The sequence below is a fragment of the Phaethon aethereus genome (genome assembly GCF_964289735.1).
Source record: "Phaethon aethereus genome assembly, chromosome: 8".
NCBI lineage: Eukaryota > Metazoa > Chordata > Aves > Phaethontiformes > Phaethontidae > Phaethon > Phaethon aethereus.
In genome coordinates this window covers 29789486-29817182 of record NC_138584.1, presented here as the reverse complement: position 1 = coordinate 29817182, position 27697 = coordinate 29789486, and the positions used below count along the sequence as shown (strand labels likewise).

At 37.8% G+C, this 27697-nt stretch overlaps 1 protein-coding gene across 1 annotated transcript in view; it reads left to right on the top strand.

The window, feature by feature from the left end:
• Window positions 1-27697, top strand: part of USP24 (ubiquitin specific peptidase 24) — a gene marked incomplete at both ends in the record, with an annotated part of 62088 nt that overhangs the window by 18834 nt on the left and 15557 nt on the right. The window contains 39 exons of the mRNA XM_082003173.1: window positions 436-510; window positions 1257-1415; window positions 2782-2896; window positions 3436-3539; window positions 4735-4842; window positions 5300-5395; window positions 5497-5727; window positions 7501-7608; window positions 8305-8454; window positions 9196-9327; window positions 9824-9935; window positions 10190-10266; window positions 11147-11287; window positions 11442-11495; window positions 11690-11805; window positions 12433-12499; window positions 12671-12781; window positions 13194-13292; window positions 13374-13544; window positions 14187-14272; window positions 14420-14513; window positions 14797-14952; window positions 17229-17326; window positions 18095-18190; window positions 18346-18574; window positions 19516-19675; window positions 19966-20121; window positions 20654-20724; window positions 21498-21658; window positions 22512-22573; window positions 22929-23120; window positions 23423-23540; window positions 24833-24977; window positions 25431-25550; window positions 25810-25935; window positions 26137-26235; window positions 26448-26530; window positions 26737-26878; window positions 27289-27408. Of these exons, the coding sequence (XP_081859299.1) occupies window positions 436-510; window positions 1257-1415; window positions 2782-2896; window positions 3436-3539; window positions 4735-4842; window positions 5300-5395; window positions 5497-5727; window positions 7501-7608; window positions 8305-8454; window positions 9196-9327; window positions 9824-9935; window positions 10190-10266; window positions 11147-11287; window positions 11442-11495; window positions 11690-11805; window positions 12433-12499; window positions 12671-12781; window positions 13194-13292; window positions 13374-13544; window positions 14187-14272; window positions 14420-14513; window positions 14797-14952; window positions 17229-17326; window positions 18095-18190; window positions 18346-18574; window positions 19516-19675; window positions 19966-20121; window positions 20654-20724; window positions 21498-21658; window positions 22512-22573; window positions 22929-23120; window positions 23423-23540; window positions 24833-24977; window positions 25431-25550; window positions 25810-25935; window positions 26137-26235; window positions 26448-26530; window positions 26737-26878; window positions 27289-27408 (4740 nt within the window). The remainder of the gene's footprint in view (window positions 1-435; window positions 511-1256; window positions 1416-2781; window positions 2897-3435; window positions 3540-4734; window positions 4843-5299; window positions 5396-5496; window positions 5728-7500; window positions 7609-8304; window positions 8455-9195; window positions 9328-9823; window positions 9936-10189; window positions 10267-11146; window positions 11288-11441; window positions 11496-11689; window positions 11806-12432; window positions 12500-12670; window positions 12782-13193; window positions 13293-13373; window positions 13545-14186; window positions 14273-14419; window positions 14514-14796; window positions 14953-17228; window positions 17327-18094; window positions 18191-18345; window positions 18575-19515; window positions 19676-19965; window positions 20122-20653; window positions 20725-21497; window positions 21659-22511; window positions 22574-22928; window positions 23121-23422; window positions 23541-24832; window positions 24978-25430; window positions 25551-25809; window positions 25936-26136; window positions 26236-26447; window positions 26531-26736; window positions 26879-27288; window positions 27409-27697) is intronic.

The window sequence follows — 27697 nt, the reverse complement described above, 5'->3', positions numbered from 1 at the left end:
AAATCACCGTGATGTATTTGTACATGCAATTATACCCCAGGCTTCACACTTACACTCACTAACAAAAACTATCAATAAGTGACAAAGTCTTTATTTGAAGAGGAGGAAGTTTAGAAGCCACTGGGGGTCAGAGGGGCACGTGCATCTAATAACTGATGTATTTTGAAAGATCTGGGGGCGTTTTGTGTGTGTGTGTTTAAAAAAAAAAAAAAACCTGTCTTATGGTGATCTGAAATGGCTTCTTACTCTAATTGCAGCTTTTTATTGGACATACCTAGGAGGATAGTTTTATGAATATTGTAGGCGTTGCTTTGTCTAAGCTAATTGTGAGCTTTCAACTATGTATTTCACTTTGCTGCAGCCAGATATTCTGAGTAATGTAACTGATTTCAGGAAACATAAAATGATTGTCATACCTTTTCTCACATTCTTTAGCCCATGCTGGATCCAATCATTCATAAAATGATTAAATATGTACAGAATGTAGAAGAGAAGGACTTGAAAGACAAGGTAATGTTTAATGTATTTAATTTTTAGGAAGAGATTACTGTATGTCTTAAATGCTGGCAACGTAGACTAGAACAATAGCTTTATTTTCACTGGAAAAAATACAGCCTGTTCTGAATTCTGACTGAATGGCATAGAACAAAGTACATTTACCCAATTCCATCCAATACCCTTTTCAGTAGATATCTGATGCCATGACACTTTTTAAAATATTTTGCTGCTGTTGCTATTAAACATGGTTTTGTTTGTCCACTTCTGAAGTGTACGGAATGCTCACTTCTCTAACTGACTTGAAGATGCTTACTATCTTGCAGTCTGTTAAATTCTTATAACTTGTGTGCATATGACTGTTGCAATAGCTGTTTTCCTCTGAGAATTTGATAATTGTTGATAAAATGTCCGTGTAACTTGTGACTACTTCCTGTACTGCCCTGAGTTTGGCATTTAGTTCTACTAAATTTCTGAGTATTGACTTTTTACGTAGACTTAAATTGTTAATTGTAAACTCGAAAGTATGCGTAGGTTGTGTAACTACAGAGGAGCAATTTAGTGTACCAAACCTGTAGTAGCAGGAGAGTCCACTTTAACCAAAGGTTTTGTTGTCTTTCAGAGGTACATGATACTGCATTGCATAGATTAAACTCTCTGTATTGGATGACTAAACCTACTCTTTGTGAATCATTGAAGTCTGAAACAATAGCAAAAATAGCAATACTTCTATTTGTCTTTTTTTTTTTTTTTTTAAACAGAGACTAGTCAGTATCCCTGAGCTCTTGTCTGGTATCAAACTGCTGTGTATGCGCTTCCAACCTGATTTGGTAACTGCGGTAGATGACTTACGGCTGGATATTCTGTTGCGCATGTTAAAATCTCCTCACTTCAGTGCAAAAATGAATTCCCTCAAAGAAGTAGGTTTGCTTTTTGTGTGTATGTGTACATGTGCATGTGTGTAGGGGGGATGGGTTGTTAGTAAGTCATTGAAACCACAACCTTAAAGAGATGGCATAATATTTCCTGACAAATTATGTTGCCTTACCAAAAGCTTAGTTCATAATAAATACCAAAACAAGTTATGACAAGAATTGTCTGTAATATTAGTAGCCACTGCAAGGACCGTAGCTTCCCAATTAAAAAACAACTTAGACATAGTTTGAACCTTTTCTAAGAACTGCAATTTCAAATTGATTTATAAGCACAGGTCTACGCTATTCATTGAATATTCACTCTGTGATAATGCCGAGCATCCTATGGGATAGCCCATTTCTCTCCTTCTCTTATTGAGGAAAAAAAGACCAAATGGGACTTAATCCTAGATTGGTGTCTCAGTCCAGTTATATCAGATCATTACATAATGTAATGATCTGATTGTTTTGTTATGGTTGTATGTGGACACTGTGGTAGCACCGAGAAGCTGAAGTTTGTGGACCAGGGCTCTTTGTGCTACAATCTTAGATATAAGTAGAAGAAGAAAACAGATTGCTTTTCGTGGGAGTTGTGGTTTAAGTATCGAGTTGTTCATTCATCTCTTCCTTCCAGAACTCGTACAATTTAAGTATCCCAAAAAAAAAGGCTTTTTTCCCATATGCAGACATTGTAACGTGTTTGAGTCCATCTTTTGTGCTTTTTGTTTCTGTCTTTATGGGAAAATTGAGATTTTAAGCCTCATTGCTGTTTGGTACTTAATCACAAATGCCATGTATCCTTGGTGAAGTTATAAAAGTGCTGCTTTTGAAAGCTTTAGCAGGAAATGTGCTCTTTCTCCCTACAGTGAGGAGCCTGTATCAGTTCCGTATTGCATGAAAAAAATAGGACACCGATTTGAGTGTAACAAGCAGAAGCTTGACATAACCTGCTTCTGGTATATCTGTAGAAATATACCCGGCAGCACAGGCTAGCTTTTCTGTGTCTCACTGGGAGTAGGAATCTACTGCATCAGAGACTGATAACAAGGAGGTGTTTCTGGTTAGGAATTTGCCTTTAAACAGCTTATTAACAAACAAAAACAAACAAAACAAACCACAAAACAAACAACCAACCCAAACCACTACCAAAAAAAAAAAAGAACAAACACCCAAAGCCGCCCCCCCCCCCCAAATGACCAAAACCAAACAAACAAAAAATAAAAAAAACCCAACAAACACACACCTCCTGTGCTCAAGTTATTTCAAGATTCACACTTAAGCTTCCCAGTAAGCCTTTTGGATAGATTTCATTGTGTCCATGTATAATGCATGTGGGAATCATTGTTAGAATCTCACATTTTGCAATTTCTAGGTAACGAAATTAATAGAAGATAGCACTGTATCGAAGTCAGTGAAGAATGCAATAGATACAGACAGATTACTAAATTGGCTAGTAGAAAATTCTGTCCTGTCGATTGCTCTAGAAGGTAAGCACTTTCACAAAGACTTTTGGCATGTGCTCTGAATGTCTTAAATTTAAAAATTGTGTCTGTCTCTTTTTCAATACATTTTAATGGTACACTATTAACAAAGGAGTTCAAGGTTTTCGTCGTCTTCAAAATGGATTAAGGAAAACCCTGCAAATTCTGCTACTATCATCTAGTCCTGTATTTGACACCTATGCAGATGTCTTCTGCTGTATCTGGGGTTTTTATCTTTTTATATTGTTAGCCCCTAGAAAAGAGGTTTTGGGTTTTTTCCAAGTATTAAGGTCCTATAGATGTGAACTGCCATCAGATGTATGAAATAAAACAAAATAAAAACGGAAGGGGCCTTTTCTTTTTCTTTGAACTGATAGATTTGTCTGCAACAGTAAGGAAAGAATTGGTTTACCAGATGAAGGTAACTTTGTTCTTGTTCATTTTAAAAGAACTTATTTTTTCTTATGCATTTAATGTATCTAATATTGATATAAATATGATTAATATAGTATATATTAATTTAATTACCTGTCTTTGTTTCATAGGTAATATAGACCAAGCGCAATACTGTGATCGTATAAAGGGAATTATTGAACTGCTGGGCAGTAAATTATCTTTAGATGAGCTCACTAAAATTTGGAGAATTCAGGTAAGCAACCAAGATTAGGCAGGTGCTTTTAGACTGTCTTACAAAAGCAGACATTCTAGTGTTGGGATTTTTTGGTTTATAATATAGACATCTCCTTATTGCAAAGTGAAGATGTTGAGATTTTAACAGTGTAATTAATGCAAAGGCTTTCTTCTGTTTCTTCCTTCACCACTTAAAATCAAGTGTTCTGGCAATTTCTTGTAACACAGCTGTTAAATCTTAAGATGAAGTTCAGTTCTTTGCAACAAGTGTTAAGGGGCTGCAAAAATATTTGACTTGGAATAAGAGGTTGTCCGTCTGAAATAGGTGATAGAGTGTTTGTCTAGACCAAGGACCATGCCTAAGGATATTAATTTTCATGGCTGGAGGTATAAATTTGAATGCAGCTCACCGTGTGACTTTAAAGAGTGTGGGCTCAAACTGTATGAATTCCCATTTTAACTTCCCGTACATACACATAATTTACTGACAAGTCATCTTTTCACATTCACTTTAAGCATATTCAGCTTATTGCTGTGTAGGAAAGGTGGTTTGACTGCTTAATGCAAATGACATTTGGAAATTTTGACCAGAAACATAATCTTCCACTGCAGGAAATGGTTTTCTTCTCTGTCCAAATGTTGAAGTTTTAGACTAAACTCATTGGACGCTGTCAGATCCACAGTATGTGCAGGCATGGTAGCAAGTCTTGCATGCTTAGTAGAGCTGAAAGTATGATTCTAGCTCACTCACTTTTATTCTGTAATAAAATTCAATACTTCCACCCCCTTCTGGCTGTTGTTGCCATGGTGCTCCCATCAGTGTGGGAGGAGATTTTGTATTGCTCACTTTTTGAGTAAAGCATTAAAGAGTGTCAGAGATGGAGCACCCCACACGTGGACTTAACCAGGCAATAAAAATGGTGATATTTGTCTTGCTGGCACCGCACCTTACAGCAGTATGTGCCCTGGCAGCATCTTGAAGCTGCCATAATGGCAGACTAACTTGTTCTTTCCTGCTTTAGAATTGCTTCCAAAGACCTCTCTGCCAGTGAACTGAGGAGCAGAGACATTATTTTTACCTGTGTTTCTAACATGTCAAAAGCTGTTATTCTTTCTTATTAGTATGAAAAGTAGGATAATGCTTACATGAAGTTTTTTCTCTGTCTCATTTGGGATAAAGACCTGCCTTCTTGTGTTTTCCTTCCTCTTTTCAGTCAGGACAATCCTCCACTGTGATTGAAAACATACATACCATAATTGCTGCAGCTGCTGTGAAGTTTAGCTCTGATCAGCTCAATCATTTATTTGTTCTAATCCAAAAGGTAAGTTTTCATGTGAATTTACATTCCTGAGGAAGAAAATTGTACTTGTGCATCCAGCCTACCAAAAGGCAAATGCCTTGAATACATTTGTATTTTCTCTATAAATATAAAATTGGCTATAAAAATAACACTTTTAATACCGATTTTTTTGTTAACCAAAAAGCCTGATCTGCTACTGTATTGCTAATTGACTTAGATTTAAATTATATAAACAGTGCTAAGGTATGTAAAGTGAGACTTTATTATTGTAGTTTATATTTGAAAAAGAGTTGGGCAAGTTAGTACTGTAACTCCCAGTAACAAAAGTAAGGAAATATGTGTGGTGGAAACATACTTGTTTGTATTTCGATTTTCCTGCAGTAAACAATTGTGAATTACATTTTTGTGTACACTTGAGACTTAACAGGCTGACAGTGCTTGCTGCTTTAATAGTGAACGTTATTTCTCTGTTGTACAGAGCTGGGAGACAGAGAGTGATAGAGTGCGACAGAAGCTGTTGAGCCTGATAGGGCGCATCGGTCGAGAAGCACGGGTGGAGACAACCACTGGAAAGGCATGTGAATGTTTTTGGCTTGTTTTATTTCTTTACTAAATGTAGGGTTGCTAGTCTCTGTACTTCTTAGGTCCTGACTAATCTTGAACTTCTTCTTCTAGGTGCTGGAGGTACTTTGGGAGCTGGCTCATCTTCCAACATTACCATGTAGTCTTATTCAGCAGGCCTTGGAGGAACATCTGACAATCCTCAGTGATGCCTATGCAGTGAAAGAGGCAATTAAAAGAAGCTACATCATCAAATGCATAGAGGATATTAAGAGGGTTGGTTTATTATTTTATCTTTTCCAAAATGAAATGTTATCTAGCCTTGATGTTGCCCTTTCTTTCAAGGTGCACAAATTGCGTGTCCCATCTGTAAGTTCTTACCTTGGGGAGTCCACAAGGGGTAGGCTTTGTGTGAGCCAGTTTGTTGACCATGAGACTCATAGTAAGTCTCTTGCCTTTGTTTTAAGCAAATTTTCAGCACAAGGAGTGATCAGTTTATGGGAAACTACCAGGATGGGCCCAAGGTTAGAATTTGCAAATGGAACCACTATAAAGGTATGTCAGTATTTTAACTGTCCCTTTCATGTGAAAGCCTAGATTAGTTTTGAGTTAAGCATGTGTTCTGGCATGGCCGTTAAGTCTCAGAATGCAAATTGTTATTTAAATCAGAGTAGTTTTGTATTTTAATAAAATACTTAAACTCTTTTCATCTAACATAAAGAAGCCGTTCCTGCAGCTGCCTGTGCTAAGATGTTTCCTGGCAGCAGCAGAGATGTGCATGGCTTAAAAGACTGCATATACTTTATCCTGCACTGTTCACATAGCAGGCAGTTTTTCTTGAGGTCTGCAGGAATGCTCCTGTTGTCTTTTTTTTCCCAGTCTGAAGTATACTGTAAATAAAGAAAAAGGCTTGTACTTTTTTTCATTCATTTATTTCATGGTAAATTAAGTTTTGTCTGTGTTGCTGCATCTGTGGAGGATTTTAGTTGTTTAGGAGGCATAGTATGTTGCTTCTTGATACTGATCACACTTTTTTGTCTGTGTGTTTATGAATACGGATTTCAAACTCCTGAGTTCTCAATCCCTGTAAAACTTGCAGTCTCTTCTTTTGGATCTTCTCTTGTCCCTTCCTGTTCTTGCATTCTTTTTAATTACATTCTGGCAAGGGCCTTAACAGAGGTGCTGCAGTGGGGAACACTAAAGGAAAGCTGTCATGGTAGGCTTGAAGGTATTGGGGTAACCATACAGCAGATGTTTAAAAATACATCATTTTCTTATTTCCCTTCATTAGGGGAAACAAAGACATGAACTGGGAGGGAATGTACTACTAAGGCAGCATTCTCAAATACATGAGGGGATCTTCAGTAGAGAGCTCTGTTATGTGCAGGTTACATTAATCTCTCTAAGCATGTAGGTGGTATTGGTTGTTGTCAGTATTTAAACCAGACATCACTTCTCTGAACAAGCAACCTCAGTACTGGTTTGTGTGGTCAAACTTTACAGAAAATGAAGCCTCCCAGAAAAGTGATGAGCAGTTCTAACAATGAGGTAGGAGGGTTATTCTTTGTAGGATTTCTTTCAAAATGCAGCTTAAGTATCCTTTGCTTCCTATCAGAGGGCTGCTTGCAGCACCAATCAGAAATTTCTTCTCATCTCTTAACCATCAGTAGTATTTCAGGTTCTTTCTTCTATTATTCTTGCTTTAGCGATAAGTAACATCATTTGACTGGATTTGCCCTTTTATGCCCTAACAGGCCTGCTTCATCTCCCATAATTGAGGAAGGTGGTGGCTATCATCTCTCCCTGGCGCAACTGAGTTCTTTTTGTCTACTTAATTTGCATGTTTTCCATGGAGGTGGTACTTTGGGCTTAATAATAAAGATAGCAAAACGGCATATGTGTGTGTCAAAGGACTTCTTGCAGAAAGTGAAGGAGGGCACCTTGAGTGTGTTTGGAAAGGGACCAGGAACAAGTAACTGAAGCCTTCAGAGCAGTAGCTGTTGTTTTGAAACAACAGCATTAATAGAAATCATTAGGCTTCTAGGAGTCTAAGAAGAAAGTTAATCTGTTGTTGAGCACGTACACATGTGTAATTGTTTTTACCTTTCCTGCTACTAGTCGTCCCAGCACAATAATCCTCAATTTGTGTGGGTGGTGCCAGCATTACGTCAGCTCCATGAAATCACACGTTCATTTATTAAGCAAACTTACCAAAAACAAGACAAGGTAAGAATATATGCTGAGATTATTTTTGAAGCCTTTGTTATGTCTATGTGGCTCTGCTTCTATAGAACATGGAAGTTTGAATTTAGAAGGGGGGGGAATAAACTAAAAAAAAAAAAAACTTTAACAAGTACAGTTTAGTGATGTAGCATGAACTGTTCAAGGAGAGATGCTGTGTTGTGTGCTGTCCATTTGTGTGTGCATGTATATATATGTATAGATCTGTTTGCTGTTTCAGGACTAATTTGTTTTATTCTCAGCTTTTTGTAGAATAATTAACAAGCATGTCTCTGTTAAGAAATGAACAATGGCTAATGTTTAGACCAGCTGCTTTGTAATTGAATTGACATTGACTCTTGGAAAACAGAGTAAAATACCAGCAGGTCACATGTGTTATACAGTGGCTTAGTGGAGGTGTGGGACTTTGCAATCTGCAGCATGTGTATAAAACACTAAAGTCAGGGGGCTTTGGATACTTAGAACGGATACAGCTGACTGGTGGGGGGGGGGAATATTACTCCTGTTAAGAGATACATGTCTGCAGAAGAGCAGACTGCTGTGTGCATGTGCCTGTTCATGTATTTTCTTAAAAAACTTTTCTCAATGTGTTGTTTTTTGGGGTTTTTGTTTTGTTTTTTGTTGGTTTTTTTGTTTTGTATGTTTTTGGTGGTTTTTTTTGGTTTTTTTTTTTTTGCCAAGAGCATTATTCAAGATTTAAAGAAAAACTTTGAAATAGTGAAGTTGGTGACAGGAAGCTTAATATCATGCCACCGTTTGGCTGCATCTGTGGCAGGTCCAGGAGGGCTTGTTGGAGCAACATTAGTGGATGGCCGATACACCTACCGGGAGGTACTGAGCCTTGAATTTCTTACTACCTTAGGTTTTTGAAAACATGATGTACTGTATCACTGACCAAGTTGTGTAAGATTAGGTGATATTTAATTTTTGGAATTCACTGGCATTTATGTTCTCTCTGGTGAATAATTACAATAGTTTTTATTTATAGTTCTGACACTTAATCTCTTAGGGTTTGTTGTAGCCTTGTTATTATATTAGAGAGCAAGGGTGGGCAAACATCACAATCTACAAGTTTCATAGCAAAGTCTTTAACTGGTCGAGAGCTACGTCTCCCCACCCAGGACCTCCTGTCTCCAAGCTTGTGCAGCTTCCAGCCTCTCCAGCAGCTTCAGTTCAACTACTCCTGAAACCCTAAACAGATTTACTAGTTAGGACATGGAAGCCACACACACAGATAGCTTGTAACAGTTTGTTGCTAAGGTTTTGATAATTACTTTTTCCACACTAGTTGTGACTTAATAACTAGTGTCAAATAACATCAGTATGAGGACAGTAACAGCAAATCCAAGGGGACTTCAGTATTCCTTTTTTAGGAAGCTAATCAAAAGAAGTAATGTTAAAAATTGTATAAAATAGAAATAAATCTCACTGCAGAAACAATTTATGTTTTCTAGGCTTTGCGAAGTATACTGTTACTTGACAACTAAGTTTGCAGAAAATAAAAAGAATGCTCAGAGTTCTTGTTTCAGAAAGGAAAGTCTTAAGCTTGAGTTTTTGTTTCCTCCTTCACAGTATTTGGAGGCACATCTAAAATTTTTGGCATTTTTTCTGCAAGAAGCCACCCTTTATTTGGGCTGGAATCGTGCCAGGGAGATCTGGGAATGCCTTGTAACCGGACAGGATGTTTGTGAGTTAGATCGAGAGGTAAGAAAAACTTGAGAAGTTGGTGTCTGTCGTTGCTGAGGGAATTGTAATGGGTCATGAATAGCATGTGTATTTGAGACATGTGAAACATAAGTAGTAAACACAAACGAATAATGCATTTATATGCCTTGTGTAAGCTAGTGGAGCCACTATTACATGTTCACTTACAACTAGGATGCTCTTTTAACATTGAATTTGACTGAAGGAGGAATGTTGTCCAGGAGACTAGTTGCAGCTTTACAGATGCTTGTTTGAAAAGGGGTACATGGAAGTTTGCAGAGTCATAAGAGACATTCTTCCGGTGGAAGATGACTGTGAAGATGAAGTACCCTAATGCTGCTGGTTACTAGGAGATTAGATTTTGAACATCTTGCTGTAGATAAAACTTCTGTAAGATGAGTTACTTGTAGTGTCTGACATAGTTTGCCATTGCTGTATAAAACTAAAATATTTGCCATGGCAATGAGGTAAAAATACATCTACCTTTCATTCACAGATGTGCTTTGAGTGGTTTACAAAAGGACAGCATGATCTAGAGAGTGATGTACAGCAACAGCTCTTCAAAGAGAAAATTCTTAAACTGGAGTCATATGAAATTACTATGAATGGTAAGAAAATGATTTTGGTCAACAGGCTTGTTTTTGAAATATATACCAGAAATTTAGTTCCTAAGCCTTCAAATTAAATATCCACACAGTTCTGTGAATAAATATAATAAAGGGATCTTTTTTTGTCATTTTCAGTTTTAACAGTAGTAGAAGGAAAAGGTCATCTCCTGTATTTGATACCTTCATTTTTTCAAAAAAAGCATAGAAACTTAGCCTGACCTGAATAAACAGCTTGCACCTTTTTTCACTTTCAGGTTTTAGTTTATTTAAGACTTTCTTTGAAAACGTGAACCTGTGTGACCATCGACTAAAGAGGCAAGGAACTCAGTTGGTGAGTGTTCTGGCAAGTTCATTCTTGTATACTACCTGTGGCATCTTGGGGATGGGAGGAGGTGAGATGAGGATTCTTTAGCTCTTTGACATGGTTGTGTTTGTATTAATATGCAGTTCGTCCTTCTAGCCTTAACATTGTTAAATTCTGAAGCTAAAACTCCACAACTATGACAGTTAAAATTCAGCAATAGGTAGCTGGAAGCTGGTATGTAGCTTCTAAAACTTTGCCAGAGGAAATGAGTGGACTACTTTTTTATCAAAAATCATGAATTCCAGTGTGCATTTTTTGCTTCTCCCTAGCAGGGAAATAACTTCTCTTTTTCTTTACAAGAGATTTAGGCTTATATTCAAAATCTAACTTATAATAATTTTTTAACTCTATGGTCCTTCAATATTTTTGTTAAATTAATGGTTATATGTTAAGTAGTTTTCCATAGGCATTTTAGATCTTTATCACAGAAAGTTACCTTACTTCAAATGCATAATTTTTTGCCAAGTATCGTAGTAGGTTTTGTGATGGTTTATTATGTGGTTATTTACCATGTTGACCTTTGTGAAACAAATTCCGTGCCTGATTAAATTTCTCCATGCTTTTGAAGTTTTTAATTTTTCAGTTGGCTTGACTGAGAATGTTCTTTGGAACTTGTTTATCCACCTGTAAACAAATTAAATTTTTTCTAGTATAAATATACAAATCCGCAGGTATTGATTTCTCTTTGCACTGTGCCAAAGCTTGGCAGTGTGTTGGAAAAGAAAATTTTTAAGGTTCAGTCAAAAGGTGCTTATCTGACAGATGGAAGACGGTTTTGTTCCTGTGTTTCAACTCACTGTTGTGTAAGAAATCCAGTAATGTTTTACTATTGTTCGTTCTTGTGTAGAGTGTAGAAAAACTGGAATTAATAGGAATGGATTTCATTTGGAAGATTGCAATGGAGTCACCTGATGAAGAAATTGCCAATGAAGCTATTCAATTGATAATAAATTACAGCTATATTAATCTAACTCCTAGGTTGAAAAAGGTAGGCATGTATTTGTACATGGAAGTGCTTTGACATTCATCGTGTCTTGATACTTCGCATGTTAAAATGTGTAATTTGTTGTGCTCTGTCAGTTCGTGAGTAATTCCCATGATTTTGGTTTAAGTTCTAATTCACTTGTACATTTTATCTTTAGGATTCAGTATCACTGCACAAGAAATTCATTGCTGATTGCTACACACGGTTAGAGGTAAAGGACAAATTTTAATTGTTCTTGTATCAACATCCTTTTTCAGTTTTGTATCTTAGAATTGGAATAATTGACTATGATAATCCTATTAAAGAAAAAATTTTTTTCCACAAGTATTTCTTGTCCTCTTAGCTCTCTGGAACCTACTAATTGTCCATGTAAACCAGCACTTAACGCTCTGCTTTGTATTCTAGGCAGCCAGCTCTGCACTCGGTGGTCCAACATTAACGCATGCTGTTACAAGAGCTACAAAAATGCTTACAGCAACTGCTATGCCTACAGTAGCAACATCAGTTCAGTCTCCTTACAGGTAGGCCTGCCTTTAAAAGAATAAATATGGCAGTAGACATTTGCTTCCAGCTGCTTCCCACATGATTGAGTGCTAATTAAAATTCTTAATATTGGTAGTTGTATAGTCTGGTGGTTTCTCAACTGAGTATTCCAATTACAATGCAATTTGAGTTCCAAAGAGACTTTGAAAAACCTGTGGGTTGTTTTTTCTTAAAAACAAAAACCCTCACCAACCCCCTAAAAGCCAAAACCAAACAAACAAAAAAAGCCACAAAAAACCCGCAGACTGTTACCAGCCTATTAGTCATGTAGTATTTTGGGGGCAGTGGGGTTTGTTTTTATTTTTTAATTGGGAGAGAAAAGGATGATTTTTCATTCTCTACCTTAATTTACGCATACCTAAATGTGTGTAGTCTAAATATGCAAGTGCGGTGACCTTTAGAAACATGAAGCTTCTTCTGAAGCTGGCTACAGCTCAAGTAGTATAATGCAATCTTCTTGGCCTGTTTTCCTAGTTAATTTTGACTGAATTAACTCCAAGTTTAAGGAGTTGTATTTGAAAACAGCTAATGCATGGTAGTTACCCGTGGGTGTTGAAGATTAATCTCTGAGACAAGTTACTCTTGTTTTCAATGTTTATCTCTAGGTCAACTAAACTTGTAATAATTGAGAGACTGCTGCTGTTGGCAGAGCGTTATGTGATAACAATAGAGGTAAGATATGTAGTTTCTTACCAGGCAAGGCTAAGAACACAACTTCCAACATCATTAAAAATAGTAAAAGTTATTTAAATCTATGCAACTCTAGTAACTTTGTTATATACCATCATAGCAATGTCTTTGTTTTCAAGGGTAGTATTTATTGTCATCATTCTCTTCCTGTAGGACCTTTACTCTGTTCCCCGAACTATTCTACCTCATGGTGCCTCTTTCCATGGACATCTTTTAACACTTAATGTTACGTATGAGTCTACCAAAGATACCTTCACCATAGAGGTATGTGTGCATAGGTTGCCTGTGCAACCGGTGTTGATCACATAGCTACTCTTGGGCTTTTTGATGCCTGGACTGAACAAGTAAGCTGGTTTTAAGGACTCCAGTCAACTTGAAAACTCTATTTGAAAATGTTAAAAGTGTGTGTAAGGCTACTGTAATGGAAGTGTCTGTAGACTAAATGTATTTTGAGCATCATTCTGGGGTGGGAGAAAGAAGTTGTTTGCTTACTATTAGTGATGGAGCTTTGCTGCTGCTGTCCTACCTCGTCAGTCTCTTTTGTGGACAATACTTTTACCACCCAATGCAGAGGAGCAAGAAGACTTTAATGGAAGATTTTTCTTTTTTTTTTTTTTTTCTCTTAGAATTTACTGCCTGAGCAGACTTACTGAACCAGTGTCGTTTAATTTTACAGGCTCATAGCAATGAAACTGTAGGGAGTGTCAGGTGGAAGATATCAAAGATGTTGAATTCACCTGTGGATAATATACAGATATTTGCCAATGACAGCCTGGTATGTTAACTACAAAAAACACTTACTCTTTATTTACCATTTAGTTCTGGAAAAGAGACTCAATTTCATATTTTCTTGCAGCTAACCGTAAACAAAGATCAGAAACTGCTCCACCAACTGGGCTTCTCTGATGAGCAAGTCCTTACAGTAAAAACATCAGGAAGTGGGACTCCATCAGGGAGCTCTGCAGATTCCTCAACCAGTTCCAGCAACAGCGGCAGTGTGTTTAGTTCATCCTATGCAATGGAACAGGTACAGTGTAATAGCCTGAAACCTTCCCTCAGATTTTTCCTGGAAGAAGGTAGTTGGGGGAGACACAGCTGGGGTAGAAGAGATACAGTAAGATGAGACATAAGCCGTTCACATCAGTTTGAGTATCTACTCTTCTGTAATCTGATTTTGCTTTCCAACTGCAATTGAAACAAAGCGTTTAAACACGCAATTGCCTTATGCATGGAGATTGGACTTTATGATCTGCATTCTGTCACCTGTTGTAGCCTGCTTGATGTTTATGAATATCTACAGGGTCTTTTAAACAAGACCTATCTGATTTAATTTTGAGATGGTATATTTGTCAGGGGGAGAGATTTCCAGATTTCCACTATTAATAGAGCTGCAGTATGAAAATAAACTAAGAATCTTCAACTCATGTGCTCCGACCACTCCTGGTCTGCTTTGCATGTCAGCCCTACCTAACAGTTGACTTCAAAAATTTATTGTTAAAAGGGAAACGGGGTAATGTAAAAATTCAAATGTTGTCTCAGTGTAGAAAGTAGCTGGGATTTCTATGGGCCAGGTTGGCATCTGGGTCAGTTTTTTCAGTGAAGAGCTCTCTTAAATTATTTGCAACAGAGAGGGGAGAAAAAGACCTTTGTATTTCTGCTTAATTCTCAGGAGAAATCCCTCCCTGGAGTAGTCATGGCTCTCGTGTGTAATGTGTTCGATATGCTTTACCAGCTTGCCAATCTGGAGGAGCCAAGGTAAGCAAACTAAATGGTTATTAAATATTGAAGAAATGCTCCTGCTGCAAAGTTTAAATAGCTACTTACTTTGCAGTGTGTAGGCATCCACCAGGCCACAGTGAGCTGAGCCCTATTTTGCACAAGTAACTTCTGATAACTTTTCAGGATAACACTGCGAGTGAGGAAGCTTCTGCTCTTGATTCCCACTGACCCAGCTATTCAGGAGGCTCTTGATCAGCTTGATTCCCTGGGGAGGAAGGTAGGGATTAAATAATAACTAATCTTGGTGATCTTAACAAACAGGATTTTGTTTGTTATTACTACTAGTTAGAAAACTACCAGGTTTCTTAAATTCCCTGTCAGATTATAATCTGGGAAGGGTTTGAAACAATTGCAAAATAATGCTCTTGTTAAGGATTATTGACTTATTTCCAAGCATCTGGAGGCAAGGGGGTTAGTACAGAGATTATAGGGAATGTATTGCCAATCACAACAAAATGTGATAGTCTCAAAATATTTCTTCTGTGGCTTACTCTTCCTAGAAAACACTGCTATCAGAATCAAGTTCTCAGTCTTCAAAATCACCATCCTTGTCTTCAAAACACCAACATCAGCCCAGTGCTAGTTCAATACTAGAAAGTCTTTTCAGATCTTTTGCTCCAGGCATGTCCACCTTCAGAGTGCTCTACAATTTAGAGGTAAGAAAAGAAATGTACTTCTTTCAACTTGTGTTTCTAAGCACTAAGGTTTAAGGAGTTCTAAGTTTCCTGAGCAGGAGTCCACCATGACAGGGGCGTTACGCAAAATGCAAATATCATGTCATAGTCTGGTTTTGTGTATGTGATAAATTCTACATAGAACAAAAGGGGTAAAAACTTCCTGTTTAGAGACTTTACTGTGAAGCCAGGCCCCTCTTTTTGTGATTTGCAAGGTGGAAGGAATATTCTGAAGTGGAGAGGAGCAAAGAAACATCAAAGGCCTTACTGTTTACGTAAAATTCCTGCTTGAATCTCCAGAAACTCTGAGTGTGTGACTTTGAGTATGCATTAACAAAAAAAACCCGTGGCTTTTTAAACAACAGCTCCCGCTAATTTTTAAGTTTGATTGAGTTTGTTCAATTTAGTTTGAAAGAAAAAGAATGCTAACTTCCCTCCTATAAAAGTCTACCATATTCTGTCTGTAAATGCTGAGGAGGAATATTTTTGAGAAGCATTCCACTGTGAAGAATTTTCATTATCCAAATGTGCAGGGCTTTTACCCAGAAGCTTCTGGCCTGTTTTAGCTGTGCATGTAAAGTGTATGGAATCCATACAATTTTTTTTTACCCCTAAGTATTCTCCTGACTATATCCTTTAGCCAAACACTGTATTGGACCCTGTAAAAAGGTTCTTTCCAAAAGTTCAGTGCATGTATTTTAAAGAGTTAAGAGAGTTCAGCTGGTGTTGTCGTTAGGACACTAATCTGCACAGTCTAGGAAGCTGGACAAATTTTAGTTCTACTCGTAGGTCCCACCGTTTATAAGGACTCATTATAAATATGGTTTAAACAACTTGGAGGACTGGTTGCCAGCAGCTTCAAAAACAGTGGTCAAAATTATTCTCTTTCATTCCTGGTGTGTGCCAAGATTACTGTAGGAATTATCTTGTAGTTGCTTTCCTTTTGGGTTTCTGCAGTCTAATGTTAGCTCTTTGTCTTCTACACTGTCATCACACTGCAGCATTAGGATTCCCCCTTTTCTGTACAGCTGGAATGAAAGGTATTTGATGGTGTTTTTGAAATATGTAGACAAGTTCTACAACTGAAAGCAAATGGTTTAGCATATCACAGCAAGGATATCTTGTTGAACTGGCAGGTTATATTACAGTATGACAAGACAGTTATCTGCTGCTTCTGTGCTAGAGAAAATAATAAAAGTAAGTAATAAATGGCTTGCTTTACTGGCAAGGGATGAGAAATAGTAAATTGGATTAGATACGTAGGTTATGTGAGTGGACTCGTTCCTCAAGTCCAGTCAAACCAGTTGGAAGATGATTTCTGTCAGGGAAAGGATGATGTGGGGTTTTTTTAACTGGTGTTCTGTTGAAAATACGGGAACCAGTCTGAACTGCTTTCTGAAAAACTCTGCACCGGAAACTTGCAGAGCATATAAAAGAGATGAAAATTAAATGTTGCAGATGTTCAGGGTTATATCATGCAGTGTTGGAACTCTGTAAACCATTCTTCTGACCTGTGAACCTGGAAAAGATGTGTTTTGTTTTCCCATGTGCAGCATTGTTGGCTGTACATGCCAAAGAGACTTTTCAAGAAAGGAGATAACTTCTGGGAGTTTTCTGGGGTTTTGGGAAGGGCCGGGGTTTTTCTGCCTGTTTGGGTGTTGTGTTGTTTTTTCTTTATATAAAACGAAGTTAAACTGATTATAAATGTACATGAGATCTGACCTGCAGAGACCGCAGACTTCCTTATGGCCATGTTTCTGAGCATAATTGCATTCTGTGAAGTTTAGTGCTGTTTTATTGAAAAAATATTGCTGTTTTTTTAGAAGAAAACAACAATAATAGCAATTACAGTTATGTTTCAGAAGGCATGAATCAATAAGTAAGCCCTCCGTAGGGTGTTTTATGGAATACTGTCAACTGAAAATCCAGAAGGGAGAAGGATTTGGGCTCTTCAGGAGCACCAGCTGAGCCTGAAGGAAACATTTCATGTACTAGAGTATGGACATTATCATTTCCTTTAACAAGTAAGCTGCAATGAGAAAAAAAAGCCCTCTGATACAGAATAAATATCTGTAATAGCCATAGTTGTCCTGAATATTTTTAATGTGATTTCTCTTTACTGACTACAGCTTCATGTAAGTGTAATGTTAATTGCTTCATTTGCAGTGGATTTTTTTCCTGTTATACTTTTAACCTTCAGCAGATAAAGAAAACTAAGCGGGGGCAGGTATGGATGCTTATTTATTCATTTATTTTAGGTACTGAGCTCCAAGTTGATGCCAACTGCAGACGATGAAATGGCAAGAAACTGTGCCAAGTCATTCTGTGAAAACTTCCTCAGAGCAGGAGGTTTGAGGTTAGATTTCAAAATTTTGACTCAATTTATAACACTTCATTTAGTGAGCGGTTCTGTGTGATTTCCGATTTCCACACTATAGCACACTAGTACACCTGTCAGCTTCTTTTTCAGAGAAGAAAAAAAATCAACCCAAAGCAGTTTTTTTTCATTATCCAGTGTCTGAAAAGCTACTTGTAACTGCCATAGTAACGTAACAGAATACATGTTGTTGTTAAATCCCAAAATAAAGTTAGGTACAGATAAGCTTGTGAAGTGTAGCTTTTAAAAACTAAGGTAGTTGATATTTGGATAGTTAGCATTTAAGTGTTCAGTTCAAATTTGCAAGTGTATACATTATGCTATGTCCTGTATAGATACTAGTGGACATTTTAAGCAGTCAAACCATAGATCATGCTTTAAATTTTACAGCCTCCAGAATTCAGACCTTTCAGATAAAGTTGAGGCACAGTGTGAGTGCTTTGGAAAACCTGGCAATTCTGCTTGTGCTTATGTCAGGTTTATCAAGTATATGTTGCTCTCAGTAATTCTATCCACCACCACCCTGGCCCGTAGATCCTGAAGTATTTTCCAGCAGGAGCAGAAAGTTTCCATCTGTAGGTGTAGGAGAGAAAAATGGGGATGTTAGTCTCCAGAGATGCCAGTTTGGCAGTTTTAACTGGCACTCAGCTGACTGAATAGGAGGAGGGAAGGATAGAGATAAATTAATTGCTGCTCTCTCCTAACGTAAAACATTTTCAAACGGAGTCTTACTGATTTGTTTTTAAGTTTGGTGGTGAATGTGATGCAGAGAGATTCCATCCCATCAGAAGTAGACTATGAAACAAGACAGGGAGTCTATTCCATCTGTCTGCAACTTGCAAGGTATGTAGTTGCCTTTCATTAGAGAAAGTGCCTCTTCCTTGGCTTTGAGAGTGCAGCTTGTAATATTTAAGATTAATTAATACTTTGAGTTCTATTTCATTCGTTTGCTGTGAACATTCAAAAATAAGCCTGATGTTTTTTCTCTGTGAATGTAGGTTCTTGCTCGTTGGCCAGACAATGCCTACCTTACTGGATGAGGATTTCATTAAAGATGGGGTAGAAGCATTGTCTTCACGCCCCTTCCGTAATGTCAGCCGACAAGCAAGTAGGCAGATGTCCATTTGTGGAACACCTGAGAAGTCATCCTACCGACAGCTCTCTGTGTCTGATAGATCCTCCATTAGGGTAGAAGAAATCATACCAGCAGCAAGAGTTGCCATACAAGTAAGGAAGTCTTTGATGATTTATGGTGATGTAGCTGTGTCGTCTCCAGTGACAGCTTTAACTTGTGGATTTTTAATCAAAAGTCTACCTTTTATACAGGTTCCTGCCCAGGCTTCATTTAAAAGCCTCTGAAAATCTTGACCATCAGTCTCTCATCCTGATCTTGATTTGAATTTTAACATAGTCTCAGAAATTATTTTGGCAGTACAAAGACAAGCAGTACCCCAAAAGTGCTTACCAGAAATAGATCTATACAGGAATCTTACTTACGATTTATTTTCAGTCACGCTTAACTCTAAGATCTTATTCTTGTAAATTTTCTGTGAATAGAAAGGAGAAAGTTCCTGCTTCAACTTGTGGCTTATAGTCCATGTTTCTTTGAATTAGAAATTTTTGGGCAAGTTTTTTGTTTCAAATAGCTCATTAAAAATTAAATTTGCTTGATGGTACCCTGGGAAGAAGGAAATTTTTAGTTTTAATACTTTAAGAAAATGCTATTTTCCTGTTTATAGGCATGTCAGTGTAATTAATCTGAGAGTGGCTATTTACTAAAACAATTTAATCTGACAAGAACTCAACCCATTTGAAAGTTGAGTCCCATTAAACGAAACTTCATAGCTAATGGATATGCTATGTTAGGTTCTTTGGCAGTGCTTCCCAAACAGATCAATATGATTGAAATCAGCATGCCTAACTCCAGATAAGTGAAAAGGGTGTCTACCCTAGCGGAGAATTTGAAAACTAACTACCTCCTATTAAGAGAGCAACATGTCTCCTTGGGAACAAAAAGGCTCTTGTATCATTGAGCCTGCTTAGAGAAGAGTGAGGAAAACAAATCCAAATGTCAATTTGACATGATCCAGAAGATACATTCCTTATCCCTATGATTAACAAAGGCTGTGGAACATCACAGAAGTAACTGCTGTTTCTTGTTCCTTCAGACTATGGAGGTGAATGATTTCACTTCCACAGTGGCTTGCTTCATGCGACTCTCTTGGGCTGCTGCTGCAGGACGACTGGACCTCGTGGGAAGTAGTCAGCCAATAAAAGAGAGCAACACTTTATTTCCTGCTGGGATTCGAAACAGACTTAGCAGCTCAGGTGGGTTAACTAAAAAAATCTAAAAAAAGTGTTTGGTTTATTCTTAATTGGACACTTTTGAAGCTTAAAGCTGAATTCATTGGAGTTGGACTCTATGATCTTCTTGGGTCCCTTCCAACTCAGGATGTTGTACGATTGAATTATACAAATCTGAGCAAAATGCTGTACATTCATGTGGCTTTTGGAGACAGGGCATTTGAAGTTTTTTAAATTGCAGAGAACTGATGAGAAGCTGAAAACATCTGAAAATTGTAATGCATTACAGCACTCATTCATTTCTTATAATGCAGGAAGTAATTGCAGTACAGGAAGCGAAGGAGAGCCAACTGCGCTGCACGCGGGTATCTGTGTGAGACAGCAGTCCGTATCCACCAAAGATGCTCTGATCGCTGGAGAAGCCTTGTCTCTCTTAGTAACCTGCCTTCAGCTACGCAGTCAGCAACTGGGTATGAAATAGAATTGGATTACTCACTATTTGGAGACAGATGAGTACGAAAAAAACATGAGAAACTTCTAGCTTTGTAAGCTGAGACAGCTCAAGTTAAAAACACAAAATTTCATTTAAAAAATACAAGTGTGTTTTTCCAGGACTGAAGAACAGGTGGCATGAAACAAGGCATGTAGTGCTGTGTCTTAGTGAAATGTTTTGGGAAAGCTGACTTACTGCCAGTATATAAATATTTGCGCTGGCTTTGAAGTATGTAATTCTGTAAGTGCTATTGTTTGCATAGCTAGTGTTTAGTGTGTACAGGAAGTGTAAACACTGCTGGAGGTAGAAGGTGAAGGAAAATGCTGTTACAATGAGGTGCCAGTCTCTGGTGAGGGAAGGAGGTGGGGAAATAGGCAAATAGTCGTTACTGCTTGTCACTGTTGATGGGGGGATGCCCTCTAGGTCCTATGGTATTTTAATGCAAGACTGTACTGACTTATTTTAAATTATTATTTTTAACAAGATAGCCTGGTACTCTTCTGTTCTAGGATCTTTTTACAATTTGCCTTGTGTTGCCGATTTCATCGTTGACATTCTGCTTGGATCACCAAGTGCTGAGGTGAGTGTCTTTCTGTGAAAACTTCTTACATGTTATACTTCTGAAATGTGTACACTTTGATCATTTAATATGGTCTGAAGATAAAATTGTTCATTACAAATATTCCCACAGTTTTTTCTATTTGAATGAATAACCTTTGTATAATTGTTAGTAATTCCAGTATCTAGTGATGTGTTGATAGAAATTGCTGAAGTATTACATTCTTTAGGCTTGTTTAATCCATGAGGCGCACAGGACTGTGCTATGGCTGGTCTAAAGAAAATACTCTCATTTTGGTGTTTGGTGAGACAAATTCTGTAAAACTGGTACTTTAGGGAAAGTTCCAAGTAACTTTCGTCTCAAAAGATTTGGGTAAGATTTAATGGACTCTTCTGAACTTTGGAAAAATTCTTCCAAATGTCAGAACCCTCCTAAAATTCATTCGTTCTGATTTAAGATTATTCTGGATAGTCTAAAATCTAGAGATTTTCAAGTCACACTTGCTTCATTTCATTGGATCTCATATTTTGCATGAAGTCGTTGTATCTTTTCCCTCTTACCTGAATTTATAATCTGTGGTTAATAAAGCATCAGAGCTTTTAGCTCAGGGATGAAAGTGGATTGCTAAATCCCTATAAAGGAGAAACCCTGGCTGGTGGGTGCAGAGCTCATAGTCTGGTTTACACAAGCTTTTAAATGTATATTTTTTTTACGTTACACTTCTGTTTTATTAGAAATCTATTTTTTTGCAACCTTTGAGCAACTGCTGGTGTTTGACAATGACACTGTTTCAGATTCGTCGTGTTGCCTGTGACCAGTTGTACACCCTTAGTCAGACAGACACATCAGCTCACCCAGATGTACAAAAGCCAAACCAGTTTCTCCTGAGTGTTGTTCTCGGTGCCCAGCTGCCTCTTTGGTCACCAACCAGCATCATGAGAGGAATCAACCAGAGGTCAGTAAGATGCGTGTTTACTGAGGAAGCAAATACATCACATTTTTAAATGAGTAGTGCTGTGGAAGCTCTGAGGCACAAGGGATTAGCACTTTGCAAGTCTGTCGAAAAGCAGACATCCCTGTCAAGCCCCGGATAATTTTTGGAAGTATGTAAACTGAAGGGAAATAAAGCTGAATTCTCAAGGTACAACTCTTTCTCTATGAATTCTTACAGTTCACCTGATTTGACTTCCAGTTCGAGAGGTGGTAATTGCTAAATAGGCCTGCTCTTTCTAGGATGTAGTCATGGCAGTCAGAACCCAGCTGGAATCCTGTGTGATGGGATGTATGACAGTAACATTGAATTTATTTGATAGTATCACATAAATCCAGATGAGAAACCAATCCTAAAGGCTCCAGCCTTTCCAGAGATGTCTGGACCCATGACTTCACCTGATTTCTTGTTGCTTATGTCACCCATTACACCTGTAAAGACTGTAGGTGTTAGTCCTGTGAACTTGTCCCTGGCTGGCCAAAGGTGGTTTAATTTAACAGTAACTTTAAGCAACAATTTCTAGAGGAATCTGAATAGAGGAGTAACCAGGAAGTTAAAACATGTTTTATCATCGTCTGATAACTGAAATTGTTATGAGGTGAAAGAAGAAAGCTGGATTAAATGTTATTCATAACACTCAGAAGTAGGTGTTGGGAAGGAATTTGTTTTAAAGCTGCAGTGTGTGCATGCAGAAGCATACCTAGGTAGCTATGCTATTTTGGATTAGACAGACAGGGCACACAGGCCTTAAAAGCAACTGACTAGAAAAAAGTTTCTGTTTTAAATTAAACATTTCTTCTGTTTGTACCTGTTTCAGGCTTTTGTCCCAGTGTACAGAGTATTTTGACCTGAGATGTCAGTTATTGGATGACCTCACATGTAAGTATGTACAGGCACACATGTCATTCTGATTGCAGCTTCCAAGCATGTCTGTCATCTGTAGAGAAGATGTAGAATTGCCTTCACAGAGGGGTTACTACACCATGAACTCTATGTGGCCTGCCTGTGTGCTGGCTGTCCTGTGTTAATGCCTGGCATGGACTGTTCTTGGCGTTCAGTAAGAGCAAGGCAGCTCACTCCTTTTGGAAAGGGAGATTAGTTCCTTTGTGGAAAGTATACTTTGTACACATTATGGGGGAAACTAGACCGTTACCAAACTGTTTGAAATTCATTGTATTTATAGTCTACATTTATAGAGCTGTTAATTTTTCTGTATTTTCTTTTTCTCTTGCAGCGTCGGAAATGGAACAACTAAAGATAAGCCCAGCTGCTATGTTAGAAGATGAGATCACTTGGCTAGACAATTTTGAACCCAACCGCACAGCTGAGTGTGAGACTAGTGAAGCTGATAACATCCTGTTAGCAGGACACTTAAGGCTCATCAAGACTCTCCTTTCACTTTGTGGGGCAGAAAAGGAAATGGTTGGTAAGTATTCCCTTTTACTCTGAAGTGACTAGACTAATGTGAATTCTGCATAGCATGAACAGATGACTTCATCAGTAGACGGTACGTGTGAGGACATTATAGTACATCAGTAGAAGTGGTACAGAGCTGTAAGGAGTAATCTTGGCAGTACCATTGTTGTACCTCTGACACTTGATAAAGTATTCGAATATGGGTTTTGTTGATATGGTGCTATTAAGTGATTTTGCTGTTGCGGAACACCTTTTGACATTTGCAATGATAACATAAGTATTTAACAGTAGATGTGGCTTACTGTGTTACAGGTTCATCTTTGATTAAGCCATTGTTGGATGATTTCCTCTTCCGAGCATCCAGGATTATTCTGAATAGCCATTCTCCAGCAGGCAGTGCTGCAATCAGTCAGCAAGACTTTCATCCAAAGTAAAAATTGGGTTTTTTGTTTATGTTGGGTTTTATCCTAGATCTTAGGAATGCAAATGTCACACTACTGGGGCTACAGATACAAGGATTTAACACCAATGTGGGAGCATTTCTACACTTCGTACATAAGTGTTCAAATAGCATTTTTCTAAGTTTTTGTGTGACCCAAAGTCTTTGGTAGTCTGTGCTTTTGTTAGATCAATGATGAACTGCAAGCACAACTGAGTGCTGATTTCATGAGTCCAAAGAGTATTCCTTTAGCTCATCATCACTTGGGAAGTTGGCTAAATTGGAGCATGAACAGGAAATTAACTTGTAAATGAGAATCTCAAAAGTTCTGCTCTTTCCCTTCAAAAGAACTGCATTTTGTAAAAAGCTAATGCTGAGCAAGTCTACTTGCACCTGAGATAGCTGATAATAGCCCAGAATATATCAACTGGAGAAAAAAGAATGGGCTTTCTCTTTCCTGTCATGCCTGCCTTGTGTTATTGCCATACAATATCTGAACGGGTGGGTAAATTAGCTGGTGTGGAGTCTTGTGCTGTTGCAGCTGGATTGCTTACTGGCCAGTTGGAGTTGGATTGGGCATATCTGCACTGCCTTTCCACAAACCCTAAAGAAGGTTCCAGTGGAGCGTTTAGCAACCCCTGAACTGAATGGGACTTGCTACATCTTAGTGCTTTGCTCCAGCTTTGCTCCATTGCAGTTCGTCTCTAACATGCTCTTTTGTTTGCTTAAAGTAAATAAAGCCTTTTCTTTGGCTTGTAGAAGAAAGGGCTAGTGTGTTTGACCCACTGAAGAGAGCTAAGTAGAAGTGTTTTGTACTGGTCTAGAACAGTTTAGACCTAAAAGTCATATCCTGTAGCAAGTAAGTTATCTGGTCTAGCTCTTTCAAAGCTTGTCTCCCTGTAAATAAGTCATTATGTCTCCATCGGTGTTACAGCAATAGAGGATATCTGTCTGTCCTCAGATGTACAAGCAATTCTCTGTCTTCTTTTTAGAGCACCTACTTTTCCTTACTACTGAACACACGTTAACAACAGGTATCTCCATGTCAGTAACGGAGGCTTATTTAAAGGAGTGTTCCTGGTGCTGCTCTTCTGATTTGGTTCTTCCTTGTTCCCCTTCCCCAAGAAAGAAAAAGTAGTACTCTGCAGTCTCTCAGGAGTGTTTTATCATTTAAGGTGTTCCTTTTGAACATTGATTGTCCCTTGTTCTGAGTAATACAGCTTTCTGGAATTAGAAATAATTGTCATCTACAAAACAGATCGCAAATGTGGTTTTCTTTTTAGGTGCAGTACAGCAGATAGCCGATTAGCTGCTTATGAAGTGTTAGTGATGCTGGCTGATAGCTCACCCTCCAACCTCCAGCTTATTACAAAAGAGCTACTTTCTATGCATCACCAGTGTGACCCTGCACTTACCAAGGAGTTTGATGTAAGCAAGAAGCCTTTTTTGATTTGTATTGGCATGGTTTGGAGTACTGTGTATGATCTACTTAACTGCTCCATTCATGAAATTTCCATGGTCTTCAATTTAAAATGACAAAAAGCAGATAAGACTAAACGCATGCCCATTTGATCTTCCTCAGAAGCAAATACTCCAGTGATCTTTGTCAGTTATTATCTGGATAAGAAAGAAGTATTTCCTAAATATCACCAGTTTTATTTAGATACATTTTAGGCCATTTTTAGCAGTTTCGTGGAAAGTGTTAAATGTATAAATGACCAAATGTAGCTCTCTTGCAGTCTTTCATAATTTATGTTCCTGGTTTTACATTAAATTGCTCTTTACAGCTTATATAAAGCTGATTATAAAAGCTATAGCATGTTGCTGGAGTCTCATGCTTTTTATAACTTACGGGGACAAAAAATGTGTTTGTCATTCTAGTATCTTCCACCAGTGGATAGTCGCTCCATTTCAGGATTTGTGGGACTGAAGAACGGTGGTGCTACTTGTTACATGAATGCAGTCTTCCAGCAGCTATATATGCAGCCTGGTCTCCCAGAGGTAATTGGTTCAACATCCAGTAAAATCCTCTTTTTGGAATTACCATCACCTGAACTGCAAGTTCATCTTAGCACCAGATGAATTGTTTAAATGAATTGTTTAAAAATATAAAAATAAAACTGTGTTTATGTGTGTGCACATAAATATATACACACAATAAATATATAAATTATAAGTTGTTGTGCTGTGTGTCGTGACAACTTAGAGTAATAGTTTTTCCAGGAACCAATTTAATATAACCTTATTTATTTCCTTCCAGGCCTTGCTTTCCATTGATGACGATACAGACAATCCAGATGACAATGTGTTCTATCAAGTTCAATCTCTTTTTGGTCATTTGATGGAAAGCAAGCTACAGTATTATGTACCTGAGAACTTTTGGAAGGTATTACATCTCTTTGTTTAGAATATATAGCTTTCCTACTTAACAAGTAATTCAGCCTTTTCTCATTGCAGAATTTCTAGAGATAAGTAAGTTCTACTTCAAAAAGTCAAAACATGTAAAAATAACAAATCTATTTCAAAAAATAACTTTTAGTGATACATGTATGTAGCAAGCACCTTTATATATTTATACTTTATATAGATTTTCAAGATGTGGAATAAGGAACTTTACGTTAGAGAGCAACAGGATGCTTATGAGTTCTTCACGAGTCTTATAGATCAAATGGATGAGTACCTCAAGGTAAAAACCTCAGGGATTTCTTTTCTTGTTTATATGCATCTCCTTGGTACCTTTTCTGTCTTTCTCCTTTGCTCTTCAGAAAAGAAGGCAGAGCACCATTTGGCCTATTTTATAATCTACATAGTATTCAGAAGTTTCAAATTCATATTGATTTCTTGGTCTTTCACTCTGCAATATATCCAAACTGATGTCTAACTTTACACCTCCAACAGAAAATAGGAAGAGACCAAATATTTAAGAATACTTTTCAAGGTATCTTCTCTGATCAGAAGATCTGCAAGGACTGTCCTCACAGGTAATACCAAGTTACGTGCTCCCATAACTATTAAAATATGTAAGTCAAAATAGCACAAGAAAGTAGAGAAATTTGCTTTTGTGAGCATCATAGCTATTGGTAGCTATGGGGCAAGTGCAGTGTTCTTTCTTAAACACGTCTTGTTAATGCAAGTTGGATAGGTTCTACTCTGTCAATGCCTTGACTGTTTTTCTTCTTGAATTTAGGTATGAGCGCGAGGAAGCCTTCATGGCTCTTAACCTAGGTGTCACTTCATGTCAAAGTCTGGAAATATCATTGGATCAGTTCGTTAGAGGAGAAGTTCTGGAAGGAAGCAATGCATACTACTGTGAAAAGTGCAAAGAAAAGGTATTGGTTCTTAATGCATGCAAAAGAAGATTTGGCAGTAGCATAGGATTGTCTTAAGTGTTACATGGTCATAGAAGCCATGCTTAGATACTGCTTAGTCTTTCTACATTGAAAACATAATCAAGAGGTTAAATCCATGCAGATAGCATTCTTCATTCCCTGCAACTCATATTGTGGACTGAACATTTAGAGGGATGACAGGATGGTAACGTGTTCTGTAACATACCAGCCCTCTGCACAAACACTGTAATAGCTCCAGTAGTACTCTATCTGTATGTATTATACTCATCCTGTGTCCTGTGGCTGTATTGTACATCAGTTCAAGATGGTTGGAATTGGGCATCTGTAAAAGAATACTATAGAATGCTTGAAGTATATAGACAGAGGTGATATTCTCTTTTCTTTTTAAGAGAACTACAGTGAAGCGCACGTGCATTAAGGTCTTACCTAGCCTGTTGGTGATTCACCTGATGAGATTTGGCTTTGACTGGGAGAGTGGACGTTCTATTAAATACGATGAACAAATAAGGGTAAGAAAACTTTTCTGTATGGTACCTCGCCTCCTACCACAACTCCTTCGTGGAGTGGACTCTCACTCTTCCTATTCATTCTTCCTTCTTTTCCCCACGTTTTGACACAGGGATTTTTGAGTGCATGGTACACTTACAACATGATCATGCTACAGAAAATAAATATTTTTCCTTAGAGCTTTCCTTGTCTGCAACATTCTCAGGGTCCTTTCAGAAAGCAAGAGCAAAAACCTCTGTAAAGACATTTTATTAACTTGTGTGTCATGAGGATAAAAAATTTGAAGTACCA